This window comes from Eretmochelys imbricata, chromosome 2 (assembly GCF_965152235.1).
Source record: "Eretmochelys imbricata isolate rEreImb1 chromosome 2, rEreImb1.hap1, whole genome shotgun sequence".
Taxonomy (NCBI): Eukaryota; Metazoa; Chordata; order Testudines; family Cheloniidae; genus Eretmochelys; species Eretmochelys imbricata.
In genome coordinates, this window is record NC_135573.1 from 269,999,736 (window position 1) to 270,013,388 (window position 13,653).

The 13,653-nt window shown below is 59.2% G+C and overlaps 1 protein-coding gene across 4 annotated transcripts in view; it reads left to right on the forward strand.

Moving 5' to 3' along the window:
* The window catches only part of SLC4A2 (solute carrier family 4 member 2), a 104,162-nt gene that overhangs the window by 78,513 nt on the left and 11,996 nt on the right, over positions 1-13,653 (forward strand). For all 4 annotated transcript variants that reach the window (XM_077808642.1, XM_077808641.1, XM_077808644.1 and 1 more), the window contains 8 exons: positions 4,690-4,804; positions 4,990-5,174; positions 6,209-6,434; positions 8,185-8,406; positions 8,783-8,931; positions 9,777-9,971; positions 10,456-10,689; positions 11,044-11,133. In XM_077808642.1, coding sequence (XP_077664768.1) covers positions 4,690-4,804; positions 4,990-5,174; positions 6,209-6,434; positions 8,185-8,406; positions 8,783-8,931; positions 9,777-9,971; positions 10,456-10,689; positions 11,044-11,133 — 1,416 coding nt within the window. The remainder of the gene's footprint in view (positions 1-4,689; positions 4,805-4,989; positions 5,175-6,208; positions 6,435-8,184; positions 8,407-8,782; positions 8,932-9,776; positions 9,972-10,455; positions 10,690-11,043; positions 11,134-13,653) is intronic.

A 13,653-nucleotide genomic window follows, 5' to 3' on the forward strand; every position in this document is an offset into this window, starting at 1 on the left:
ACTTGGCCAGGCACCTTCAGTAGGTTATTTCCTACCAAACCATCAGCTGGAATTAAATCCCGGACAGCAGCCTTCACATCCCCTTTATGGCCATCCCACGCAAGGTGGATTCTAGCCATCAGCAGGTCCACAGAGTATTCAGATTGTGCCACTATCATCACATACTCCCCTGGCAACATGTCCTCTGGCTTCCCCAGATGTGCCTTAGCTAGAGTCACATCAGAGCCAGAATCTCGCCAGCCCGTGCATTGAACACCATTGACCTTTGCCTGCTTAATAAACCGCTCACTCCCCTGCCATGCCTCAGTCCTGACATAACTGGTGAGCTCATCACCTCCTCCCATGCCACTGCCGGGCTTGCCCCTGGACTCAAGGTGGTGCTATTTTAGCTTGGGTCAGCCTGGGGGCTCAGAGTAATGGAGTTGGCATTTACCGTGGCTTTTGGAGTTGGTGGTTTTGGGCTGGCCTTCAGGGCCAGGCAGTCTGGTTTCATGTGGCCAAGCACACCACAGTGATAGCATTTAACCTGTTTATTCTTGGGGTGAGAGTTCCTACCCTCTGGGCCCCCATGAGCTCCTTTATAAGAGTCAGGGCCTGGTTTCCTTTCAAATCCTTCCCTTCTCTTGAACTGGGGAGAATGGTGATTAATTTCCCCCTGGGGTTTATACCCTTCCCAAGCCCTGTTTTGGGTATAGGCATCTGCAAATTCCGCAGCTTGTAGGACTGACTCAGGGTCCCTATCACACACAGCTGCTCTCACCTGGTCAGGCACAATGTCTAAGAACTGTTCCAAAGTTATTAACTTCAGCAGTTTTTCAAAACTCCCATGCGCCTTTGCTCCCACAACCCACTTTTTAACAAAACCCATCAGCTTATGAGCACATTCTACAAAAGTACCATCATTACACATTTTAAACTTTCTAAACTTAACCCGGTAAGACTCAGGGGTGACCTTGAATCGCCTTAACACAGAATTTTTAAACAGCACATAATCTAAGGCTTCTTGTTCCCTTAATTCATTTAATACTTCCCTGGCTTTTCCAGTCAATTTGGTCAGCAGGACAGGCATTTGCTACTCATCTGGGATCCCATGCAGCGCGCATAGATGTTCAAAGGTAGACAGAAATTCCGCTATGTCTTCAGTATATTTGTAAATGGGACAGATCCTTTCCCAGTTTCTTTCGTTATGGCAGGGAAGTGTAGTACCAGGTGGCGATGACTTTCTCTGCTCTTCCAATACTTGGAGCTGAAGTCTGGCCGTCTCCTGTTGCATCTGGCGAGTTTTCTCCTCAGCAGCCAGCAGCTCCAGATGCCCCCTAAGAGCCCGTTCCTCTCTCTCATCAGCCTCTCTTTCCAATTTAGCATTTCTTCCTTAGCTTCTTTCTGTCTCTCAGCAGCTTCTCTTTCCAATTCAGCATTCTTTTGCTTTTCCAGCAATCAAATATCTGGTAGTTTCTGTTTATGCTCAAGTTGCAGTTTATTTGCTGCCTTTTGCATTCTAATTGCTTCTGCAGCTTCTGTAGCTTCAGGTAAGGGCTGTGCTCCTGCCTCCTGATCACTGGCCATTAACCGATTTCTCAGTTCTTGATTTGTAGCTTTCTTTCTAAAGCTTATCCCCTTTTCTGAACACAAATCTTCCAGGGCTTTTTTGTCAAGGCCCTCATATGCTCTTTGCTCACCCACTGCAACTGCTCTTTAACCAACCAAACTCTCAATACCAAAGTTCAAATTTGGATAGCGTGGGGTTCTGACCCAAAGCTTAATTGACCTGGTTCTGTGGGTCCAAGCGTGACTACACCACTGTGACGATGCTGCCTTTGGCGGGACACAACTGAGCGTATCAATTCAGGACAAATTGCTTAGAGCAGGGAAGTCACAGCCCAAAGCTGGGTGTCCTTTATTACTAAGGCAATGTCAGCCAGCCAAACTGAGATGACTTCGGTTTTACCCCACTGGCTAACCAGAAGTCATACAAGCAATTCCCTTAGACACTCCCGTTTCCCAGTATCCCCACCAGTGCCACTCGTTATGGGGACGAATGGTTATGAAAACCAACAGCCCAGTAAAAGAAAAAAGGTTCTCTTGATCCTGAATGACCAAGCCCCAGACCCAAGTCAATATACCAGTCAGATCTTACCCACAAATCACGCTGTTGCCAATCCTTTAGAATCTAAAATCTAAAGGTTTATTCATAAAAGGAAAAAGATAGAGATGAGAGCTAGAATGGGTTCAATGGAATCAATGACATACAGTCATGGCAAAGTTCTTGTAGCAGTGAAGGAATAAACGGCAGGTTCAAATCAAGTCTCTGGAGAATATCCCCAGCTGGGATGGGTCTTTCAGTCCTTTGTTCAGAGCTTCAGTTTGTAGCAATGTTCCTCCAGAGGTCAGACGGAGGATTGAAGACCAAATGGAGGAGATGCAGCTGCCTTTTATACTCTCTCTCGTGGGTGGAAACCCCTTGGTTCTCCTGTGTAAGATCACAGCAACAAGATGGAGTTTGGAGTCACCTGGGCAAGTCACATGTCCATGCATGACTCAGTTCTTTACAGGCCGACGCCATTGTTTACATGTTAGTTTGAATGTTCCCAGGAAAGCTCAGATGTGGATTGGTGTCTCCCAAGGTCCATTGTGCGTTAAGTGTTTCTTGATTGGGCACTTACTGAGAATAGGTTTCAGAGTAGCAGCCGTGTTAGTCTGTATTCGCAAAAAGAAAAGGAGTCCTTGTGGCACCTTAGAGACTAACCAATTTATTTGAGCATGAGCTTTCGTGAGCTACAGCTCACTTCATCGGATGCATTCAGTGGATGAAGTGAGCTGTAGCTCATGAAAGCTTATGCTCAAATAAATTGGTTAGTCTCTAAGGTGCCACAAGTCCTCCTGTTCTTTTTACTGAGAATAGTCCCTTCTCAGGAAGCTGACCAAATGCTTCTCTGAGGCTACTTAGAATCAAAACATATTAAGATACAAGGACAGAGCCAATATTCCTAACTTCAACTACAAAAATGCTACACAGACACAGACAGCATCATCCTAACCAGCAAATCATAACCTCCCCATAATGACAGGTTTCAGAGTAACAGCCGTGTTAGTCTGTATTCGCAAAAAGAAAAGGAGGACTTGTGGCACCTTAGAGACCAACCAATTTATTTGAGCATGAGCTTTCGTGAGCTACAGCTCACTTCATCGGATGCAGTGAGCTGTAGCTTACGAAAGCTTATGCTCAAATAAATTGGTTAGTCTCTAAGGTGCCACAAGTCCTCCTTTTCTTTTTGCGAACCTCTCCATAGACACCTTACACGACAACCTTTGTACAATATTTGCTGCAAATATATACCAGTGTCTGGAACAATGATCTATACGGTCACAGATTATGTCAATAACATCACATGCCCCCCTGGGGCTCCTTGTCTCCTTTCCTCAACAGTTTTCACAGCGGAGAGAGGTAAATAGTGGGGTCCCCCAGGGATCTGTCCTGGGACCAGGGCTGGCCAGCAGATTAAATTTACAGATGTTACAAAACTACTCAAGATAGTTAAGTCCAAATCAGGACTGCGAAGAGCGACAAAAGGATCTTTCCAAAGTGGGTGACTGGGCAACAAAATGGCAGATGAAATTCAATGTTGATAAATGCAAAGTAATGCACATTGGAAAACATAATCCCAACTCTACATATGAAATGATGGGGTCTCAATTAGCTGTTACCAGTCAAGAAAGAGATCTTGGGGTCAGTGTGGATAGTTCTCTGAAAACATCCACTCAAAGTGCAGCGGGAGTCAAAAAAGTGAACAGAATGTTGGGAATCATTAAGAAAGGGATAGATAATAAGACAGAAAATATCATATAGCCTCTATATAAATCCATGGTACACCCACATCTTGAACACTGCATGCGGATATGGTCGCCCCATCTCAAAAAAGATATATTGGAATTGGAAAAGGTTCAGAAAAGGGCAAAAATGATTAGGGGTCTGGAATGGCTGCAGTATGAGGAGAGATTAATAAGACTGGGACTTTTCAGCTCGGAGAAAAGACAACTAAGAGGGGATATGATAGAGGTCTATAAAATCACGACTGTTGTGGAGAAGGTAAACAAGAAAGTGTTATTTACTCCTTCCCATAATACAAGAACTAGGGGTCACCCAATGAAATTAACAGGTAGCAGGTTTAAAACAAACAAAAGGAAGTATTTCTTCACACAATGCACAGTCAACCTGTGGAACTCCTTGCAAGAGGATGTTGTGAAGGCCAGGACTGTAACAGGGTTAAAAAAAGAGCTAGATAAGTTCATGGAGGATAGGTCCCTCAATGGCTATTAGCCAGGATGGGCAGAGATGGTGTCCCTAGCCTCTGTTTGCCAGACGCTGGGAGTGGGTGACAGGGGTGGATCACTTGATGATTACCTGTTCTGTTCGTTCCCTCTGGGGCACCTGGCATTGGCTGCTGTCAGAAGACCTGTCTGACCCAGCCTGGCTGCTCTTATGTTCTTAACCACCCAGCCCACCCCCGGGCCTTTTGTCCCCTTTCCTGAGCACCCCGCCCCAGGGAGCTCTTGCCCCTGTTTACCTTAACTCTGACACCCTGTCCCCGCTCCAGACTCTGCCCAAGACCCCTGGGCCCTTGGCTTGGTGGCTCGGCTCCCACCCCATGGCGGGGTTTTTACCTGGTGTTCCCTGTTCCTGTCTCACAGCGAGAGAGCCTGACCCCAGCACCCCCAGCTGGCATCACGAGGTCGAAGTCAAAGCATGAGCTGAAGCTGCTGGAGAAGATCCCGGAAAACGCAGAGGCCACGGTGGTGCTTGTGGGTAAGGGCAGGTGGGGCTGGCTGGGCAGAGGGGCCGAGGGGCCCAGGGCCGAGGCTGTGCCGAGCCCGCCGGCCGATGGGGGGCAGGGTTGGACGTGGCAGCCAGGCCCTTCTGCGGGCGAGTGTCGGCTCGGCTCCCCCTCGCTGGGGGCCGCCAGTGAGCGCTGACTGGCCTGTGGCCCGCAGGCTGCGTGGAGTTCCTGGACCAGCCCACCATGGCCTTCGTGCGGCTGCAGGCGGCCGTGGAGCTGGACTCAGTGCTGGAGGTGCCCATCCCCGTCCGCTTCCTCTTCGTGCTGCTGGGGCCCAGCAGCGCCAACATGGACTACCACGAGATCGGGCGCTCCATCTCCACCCTCATGTCCGACAAGGTAACTCCCCCACCTGCCGGCTCCCCCCCTGCCTGCCGGCTGCTCCCCCCGGCTCCATCTCCACCCTCATGTCCGACAAGGTAACCCCCCCCGCCTGCCGGCTCCCCCTCTGGCCTGCCGGCTGCTCCCCACCAGCTCCATCTCCACCCTCGTGTCCGACAAGGTAACTCCCCGCGCCTGCCGGCTCCCCCCCTGCCTGCCGGCTGCTCCCCCCGGCTCCATCTCCACCCTCATGTCCGACAAGGTAACCCCCCCCGCCTGCCGGCTCCCCCTCTGGCCTGCCGGCTGCTCCCCACCAGCTCCATCTCCACTCTCATGTCCGACAAGGTAACCCCCCCTGTCTGCTGGCTCCCCCTCCGGCCTGCTGGCTCCTCCCCCCCCCCCTCCCGGCTCCATCTCCACCCTCATGTCCGACAAGGTAACCCCCCCTGCCTGCCAGCTCCCCCTCCGGCCTGCCGACTTCTCCCCCCAGCTCCATCTCCACCCTCATGTCCGACAAGGTAACCCCGACCCAGCCTGCCAGCTCCCCCCAGCCTGCCTGCTCCTACCCCCGCCCCAGCTCCATCTCCTCCTGCCGGCTCCCCCCCAGCCCGGCCTGTTGTGGGGCCTCGACTCCCCCGCCCCAGTTCCATCTCGGCTTTCACCCTGATTGCAGGGTAGGGCCGTGGGTCCCATGTCTCTGCCCCCAACCCTGGGGGTTCCTCGACTCCCCCGCCCCAGTTCCATCTCGGCTTTCACCCTGATTGCAGGGTAGGGCCGTGGGTCCCAGGGCTCTGCCCCCAACCCTGGGGGTTCCTCGACTCCCCTGCCCCAGTTCCATCTTGGCTTTCACCCTTATTGGAGGGTAGGGCCGTGGTCCCAGGGCTCTGCCCCCAACCCTGGGGGTTCCTCTGGGCCCAGCCGTCTCCCACTTTCCTTCCTTGTGGGCTGGACACGTGGTCATCCTGCCCCAGGGCCCAGCCCCCCGAGGATCCGTGTTCTCCTGGCCCACGGCCAGCGCACGGCGCCTCTGACCCGGCAGGTTACCCCCCCAGCAATTCCACGAGGCGGCGTATCTGGCCGACGACCGGCACGACCTGCTCAGCGCCATCAATGAGTTCCTGGACTGCAGCGTGGTGCTGCCGCCCTCCGAGGTGCAGGGCGAGGAGCTGCTGCGCTCCGTGGCCCACTTCCAGCGCCAGATGCTCCAGAAGCGAGAGGAGCAGGAGCGCCGGCTGCTGCTGGGCACCATGCTGGAGCCCAAGTCGCCTGCCGAGAAAGGTACCGGGCCCAGGGCGGGGCCGGCGGTACCCCCCTGCCAGGCCCCATGGCGCAGGGCTGGGGTAGGGCTGCAGCTCCCCATGGCATGGGGCTGGGGTGGGGCTGGGGCTGGGGCCGGGCAGGCGAGGCTCCCCCTGCGCTGCCAGGCCCCATGGCGTGGGGCTGGGGTGGGGCTGCAGCTCCCTCTGCCCTGCTAGGCCCCATGGCGCGGGTCTGGGGTAGGGCTGCAGCTCCCTCTGCCCTGCCAGGCCCCATGGCGCAGGGCTGGGGTAGGGCTGCAGCTCCCTCTGCCCTGCCAGGCCCCATGGCACGGGGCTGGGGTAGGGCTGCAGCTCCCTCTGCCCTGCCAGGCCCCATGGCGCGGGGCTGGGGTGGGGCTGCAGCTCCCTCTGCCCTGCCAGGCCCCATGGCGCGGGGCTGGGGTAGGGCTGCAGCTCCCTCTGCCCTGCCAGGCCCCATGGCGCGGGGCTGGGGTAGGGCTGCAGCTCCCTCTGCCCTGCCAGGCCCCATGGCGCGGGGCTGGGGTAGGGCTGCAGCTCCCTCTGCCCTGCCAGGCCCCATGGCGTGGGGCTGGGGTAGGGCTGCAGCTCCATCTGCCCTGCCAGGCCCCATGGCGCGGGGCTGGGGTGGGGCTGCAGCTCCCTCTGCCCTGCCAGGCCCCATGGCGCGGGGCTGGGGTAGGGCTGCAGCTCCCTCTGCCCTGCCAGGCCCCATGGCGCGGGGCTGGGGTAGGGCTGCAGCTCCCTCTGCCCTGCCAGGCCCCATGGCGCAGGGCTGGGGTGGGGCTGCAGCTCCCTCTGCCCTGCCAGGCCCCATGGCGCAGGGCTGGGGTAGGGCTGCAGCTCCCTCTGCCCTGCCAGGCCCCATGGCGCGGGGCTGGGGTAGGGCTGCAGCTCCCTCTGCCCTGCCAGGCCCCATGGCGCAGGGCTGGGGTGGGGCTGCAGCTCCCTCTGCCCTGCCAGGCCCCATGGCGCAGGGCTGGGGTGGGGCTGCAGCTCCCTCTGCCCTGCCAGGCCCCATGGCGCGGGGCTGGGGTGGGGCTGCAGCTCCATCTGCCCTGCTAGGCCATGGCATGGGGCTGGGTTGGGGCTGCAGCTCCCTCTGCCCTGCCAGGCCCCATGGCACGGGGCTGGGGTAGGGCTGCAGCTCCCTCTGCCCTGCCAGGCCCCATGGCACGGGGCTGGGGTGGGGCTGCAGCTCCCTCTGCCCTGCCAGGCCCCATGGCGCAGGGCTGGGGTGGGGCTGCAGCTCCCTCTGCCCTGCCAGGCCCCATGGCACGGGGCTGGGGTAGGGCTGCAGCTCCCTCTGCCCTGCCAGGCCCCATGGCACAGGGCTGGGGTAGGGCTGCAGCTCCCTCTGCCCTGCCAGGCCCCATGGCACGGGGCTGGGGTAGGGCTGCAGCTCCCTCTGCCCTGCCAGGCCCCATGGCGCGGGGCTGGGGTGGGGCTGCAGCTCCATCTGCCCTGCTAGGCCCCATGGCGCGGGGCTGGGGTAGGGCTGCAGCTCCCTCTGCCCTGCCAGGCCCCATGGCGCGGGGCTGGGGTAGGGCTGCAGCTCCATCTGCCCTGCCAGGCCCCATGGCGCGGGGCTGGGGTGGGGCTGCAGCTCCATCTGCCCTGCTAGGCCATGGCATGGGGCTGGGTTGGGGCTGGGGCTGGGGCCGGGCAGGCAAGGCTCCCCCTGCCCTGCCAGGCCCCATGGCGCGGGGCTGGGGCTGGGTGGGCACCTAACTGGCTGTCTGTGTGAGCAGCGCTGCTGAAGCTGAAGGTGGTGGAGGGGGAGGCAGAGGACGAGGACGACCCCCTGCGGCGCACGGGCCGGCCCTTCGGGGGGCTCGTCCGTGACGTGAGCCGGCGCTACCCCAAGTACCTGAGCGACTTCAGGGACAGCCTGAACCCGCAGTGCGTCGCCGCCATCATCTTCATCTACTTCGCCGCTCTCTCGCCGGCCATCACCTTTGGGGGGCTGCTGGGTAAGGGGTGGGGGGGGCAGCTGGGAAAGAGCCGCCAGGCCGGGGGGTGGGGGGGGCCTGCTGCGTAAGAATCACCCAGGGGGAGGCTCCTGCCTAAGGAGGACTGGGGGGTGGGGGGGCTGGGTAAGGGCCACGGGGCGGGGTAGGTGTCATGCCCCTGCCTGTCTGTTCTGGGAACACCTCCCTAGGGGGCAGGGGCTGGCCGGGGGGGACTTGGGGATCCCATGTAGCTGGGGGGTCACTAGGGAAGGAGTCCGGGGCCTGATGCCACCAGCAGGGCGGGTGGATGGGGAGGGACGTGAGGCCCATTGCTGGGGGTGAGTGGGGAGGGGCCGGGGAGGGGTCGGTCTCCGGCGCTGAGGCCTCGCTCCCGCAGGGGAGAAGACCCAGGACCTGATCGGGGTGTCGGAGCTGATCATCTCCACGGCCGTGCAGGGCATCGTGTTCTGCCTGCTGGGCGCCCAGCCGCTGCTCGTCATCGGCTTCTCCGGGCCCCTGCTCGTCTTCGAAGAAGCTTTTTTCACAGTGAGTTCAGGACTCCTGGGAGGGCCCCGAAGCCCCCCATTATTCCCTGATAGCCCCTGGAGCCACCCGTTACCCTCCAGAACCCCCGAGAGCGGCTCAGAGCCCCCTGATAGCCCCCGGAGCCTCCCATTACCCCCAAAGCCCCCAGAACCCCCAGATAGCCCCTAGGAGCCCCCCATTACTTCCCAGAGCTCCCCAAAATCCCCAGTAGCCTCCCAGAGCCTCCTGGAGCCCCCAACAGCCCCCAAGAGACCCCCCAGAACTCCCAGCAGCCCCCCAGAACTCCCTGATAGTCCCCCAGAAACCCTGTTTGTCCCCTAGAGTGCCCTGCTAGTTCGCTGGAGCCCCAATAATCCCCTGCCTCTCCCTAAACTGACACCCCTCCCTATCCCCCCCGAGCTCCAACCTCCCCCATGGTCCCCTGTAGCCCTGTGAGACCTTCACGAACCCCCCCCAGCCTCCCAGCACCCCCACTTCCCCGGCAGCCTCCAGAGAGCCCCAGGTCCCAGGGGGTGTCTTGGAGAACCCCTCTGTACAGGGCAGCGGCTGGGCACGGGGCCGGAGTCGGGGGTCGTGCTGGCTCCTGATGTCCTGTACCGTAACCCCGGAGCAGACCCACAGCTCAGGCTCCCTGCCAGCCCCAGAGACCCTGCCCCCCCAGCCCCTGTGCCCCCAGTGCTGCCTATTCTTCCCCCAGCCTGCCCTGCCCCTCGATCCCCACCACCCGTTCTGCTCCTGCTGCCCCTGGAACAGCATCCCAGAGACCTTGCCTGGGGGGCAGGGAGGGGAGCCCTTGGCCAGGGGCGCGGAGCAGGCCCCCCTCACTGTGGGCTGTGCCCCGGCAGTTCTGCACGACCAACGGGTTGGAGTACCTGGTGGGGCGCGTGTGGATCGGCTTCTGGCTCATCCTCATCGTGCTGGTGATGGTGGCTGTGGAGGGCAGCATCCTGGTGCGCTTCGTATCCCGCTTCACCCAGGAGATCTTCGCCTTCCTCATCTCCCTCATCTTCATCTACGAGACCTTCTCCAAGCTGGCCAAGGTGAGAGGCTGGGCGGCTGAGCCCAGCCAGCCAAGGCCGGGGGGATCCCACGCTGGGGTGGACAGCTGGATCTGGAGTCGGCGGAGTGCGGGGGGGTTGTGGGGGCTGGAGGGGGCAGGGTATGGAGGGCTGGGCTGGCTGGAGTGGGCGAGACATGGGGTCTGGAGGACGTGGGGGGCCTTGGGGGCTGGAGGGGGTGGGGCGTGGGGGGCTGTCCTGGCTTGAGGGCCTGGGGGGCCGTGGGGGCTGGAGGGGGTGGGGCATTGGAGGCTGTCCTGGCTGGAGGGGGTGGGGCGTGGGGGGTGTCCTGGCTGGAGGGCATGGGGGGCCGTGGGGGCTGGAGGGGGTGGGGCATGGGGGGCTGTCCTGGCTGGAGGGCGTGGGGGGCCGTGGGGGCTGGAGGGGGTGGGGCGTGGGGGGCTGTCCCGGCTGGAGGGCCTGGGGGCTGTGGGCAGGGTCTCAGGCCCCCATGATCTCCTGGCAGATCTTCCAGGAGCACCCCCTGCACGGCTGCGGGCAGGCGAACGGGACGGGCGCAGAGGCGCTGGGCGGGGGCAATGGCAGCGCGGCCCTGGGGAACGGGACGTGGGGCCGGGCCGGGCCGGCAGTGACAGGGCAGCCCAACACAGCCCTGCTCTCGCTGGTGCTCATGGCCGGCACCTTCTTCATCGCTTTCTTCCTGCGCAAGTTCAAGAACAGCCGCTTCTTCCCGGGACGGGTATGTGGGTGGGGCAGCCGAGGGGCCGTGGGGGAGGCTGGGCATGGGGGGCTGGGGGAGAAGGACTGGAGCAGAGCTGTGGGGTGGGAGGAAGGGGCAGGCTGGGGCAGAGCTGGGGGCAGGGTTTGCTGGGGGCAGGGAAGGGCAGAGCTGGGCGCCGGGTTCGCTGGAGGGTAGGGGGGGCTGAGCCCGGGGCAGGGAGAGGTGCTGGGGGGCAGGGAGGAGCAGAGCTGGCGGCAGGCCCCTGCAGGTTGTGCCATGGCAGGGGGGCAGGGCTCCTGGGGGGCAGGCAGGGTTTGCTGGGGGCAGGGCTCCTGGGGCCTGCCCTGGCCAGTGCTGACCCGCTCTCTGCAGATCCGTCGGGTGATCGGGGACTTCGGGGTGCCCATCGCCATCCTCATCATGGTGCTGGTGGATTTCAGCGTCCGGGACACGTACACACAGGTCAGTGGGGCGGGGAGGGGCCTGCAGGCCCATGGCCCCGTGTCAGGGACCCACAGGCTCTGTGCTGTGCCTTGGCCTGCAGACACCCCGTGGGGGGACCCCTCAGCTGCCCTACCCCCAGGGGTCCCCCTCTCCATGGAGCCTCAGGGCTCCAGCCTTCCTGCTGCCTCCCGCAAGCTCTGCCCAGCGAGTCCCACTGAGCTGGGGGAGCCTCGTGCTCTCTGTGGGGACCGACGCACCCAGCTAGGTCTGGCCCCGGCAGCAGGAGCCTTTCCCCCAGAGCAGGTTGTCGACCCCTGGGACACTGCCCGGGAAGCCCGGAGAGCCAGCGGCTCAGCCCTGGTGCGGACTGGCCAAGCCTGGAGCTGGGGACCCGCCTGGTTCCGTCTCCCTGTCCCCGTGTCTGTACGCCCTGGGTGGAGCCGGCGTCCGCCAGCCTGGCCCTGTTCCCACAGGCACTGGCCGCCTTGGGTTCGTCCCCACCACTGCCCAGCCTGCCCTGTGGCGCCAAATTCCCGCAGCCGGGTGGATTCCCCCTGGATGCCCCACGGCCTTGGCTCCGGACTGCCAGGCCTAGGGGGATGGGGATGGGGACAGTGCCCTGGAGATGGGGCACTGGGGCATTACCGCCATTCCCACGTTGGTCCCAGCCTCCTGCCCCCTGCCCCCCATCTCACCATCCCCGCTTATGCCTGCCCCCGCCCCCTTCCCTCCTGCCCCCATTGCTTCACCCGTTCACTTCCCTGGTCCTTCTCCCATGAGCAGAGAACAGCAATCCCCGAAGTCCAAAGGTGCAGACAATCTGATGTTTATTGGGGTGAACTTCCAGCAAACATGATTCCAGTTTCCTTCCTTAGGGTCCCCCTTCCCAGCTCTGACACCACAGAGCCTTACCTGTGTCCCTGTTCCCATTCCCCCCTCAGCAAAACATGATTCTAATTTCCCCACCCCCATTCCCTGTTCCCATTCCCCCCCCACCTTACTTCCTGATTGACTGCAGACTATATAGTAAAACTTGAGTTCTGCATAGCTATACCTTAACCAGCCATTTTACTGAAATTTAGCTAACCAATCCTAACATATTGTAACATGATTATTTAACCAATTAAATCTCACCATCTTAATTAGTTTACACCCAGCAAAATTAATTATACAGCAGACAGAAACAATCATAGAATCATAGAATATCAGGGTTGGAAGGGACCTCAGGAGGTCATCTAGTCCAACCCCCTGCTCAAAGCAGGACCGATCCCCAATTAAATCATCCCAGCCAGGGCTTTGTCAAGCCTGACCTTAAAAACTTCTAAGGAAGGAGATTCCACCACCTCCCTAGGTAACCCATTCCAGTGTTTCACCACCCTCCTAGTGAAAAAGTTTTTCCTAATATCCAACCTAAACCTCCCTCACTGCAACTTGAGACCATTACTCCTTGTTCTGTCATCTGCTACCACTGAGAACAGTCTAGAGCCATCCTCTTTGGAACACCCTTTCAGGTAGTTGAAAGCAGCTATCAAATCCCCCCTCATTCTTCTCTTCCGCAGACTAAACATCCCCAGTTCCCTCAGCATCTCCTCATAAGTCATGTGTTCCAGTCCACTAATCATTTTTGTTGCCCTCCGCGGGACTCTTTCCAATTTTTCCACATCCTTCTTGTAGTGTGGGGCCCAAAACTGGACACAGTACTCCAGATGAGGCCTCACCAATGTCGAATAGAGGGGAACAATCACGTCCCTCGATCTGCTGGCAATGCCCCTGCTTATACATCCCAAAATGCCATTGGCCTTCTTGGCAACAAGGGCACACTGTTGACTCATATCCAGCTTCTCGTCCACTATAACCGCTAGGTCCTTTTCTGCAGAACTGCTGCCGAGCCATTCGGTCCCTAGTCTGTAGCGGTGCATTGGATTCTTCCGTCCTAAGTGCAGGACTCTGCACTTGTCCTTGTTGAACCTCATCAGATTTCTTTTGGCCCAATCCTATAATTTGTCTAGGGCCCACTGTATCCTATCCCTACCCTCCACTGTATCTCCCTCTCCTCCCAGTTTAGTGTCATCTGCAAACTTGCTGAAGGTGCAATCCACACCATCCTCCAGATCATTTATGAAGATATTGAACAAAACCGGCCCCAGGACCGACCCTTGGGGCACTCCACTTGATACCGGCTGCCAACTAGACATGGAGCCATTGATCACTACCCGTTGAGCCTGACAATCTAGCCAACTTTCTATCCACCTTATAGTCTTTTCATCTAGCCCATACTTCTTTAACTTGCTGGCAAGAATACTGTGGGAGACAGTGTCAAAAGCTTTGCTAAAGTCAAGGAACAACACGTCCACTGCTTTCCCTTCATCCACAGAGCCAGTTATCTCGTCATAGAAGGCAATGAGATTAGTCAGGCATGACTTGCCCTTGGTGAATCCATGCTGACTGTTCCTGATCACTTTCCTCTCCTCTCAGTGCTTCAGAATTGATTTCTTGAGGACCTGCTCCATGATTTTTCCGGGGACTGAGGTGAGGCTG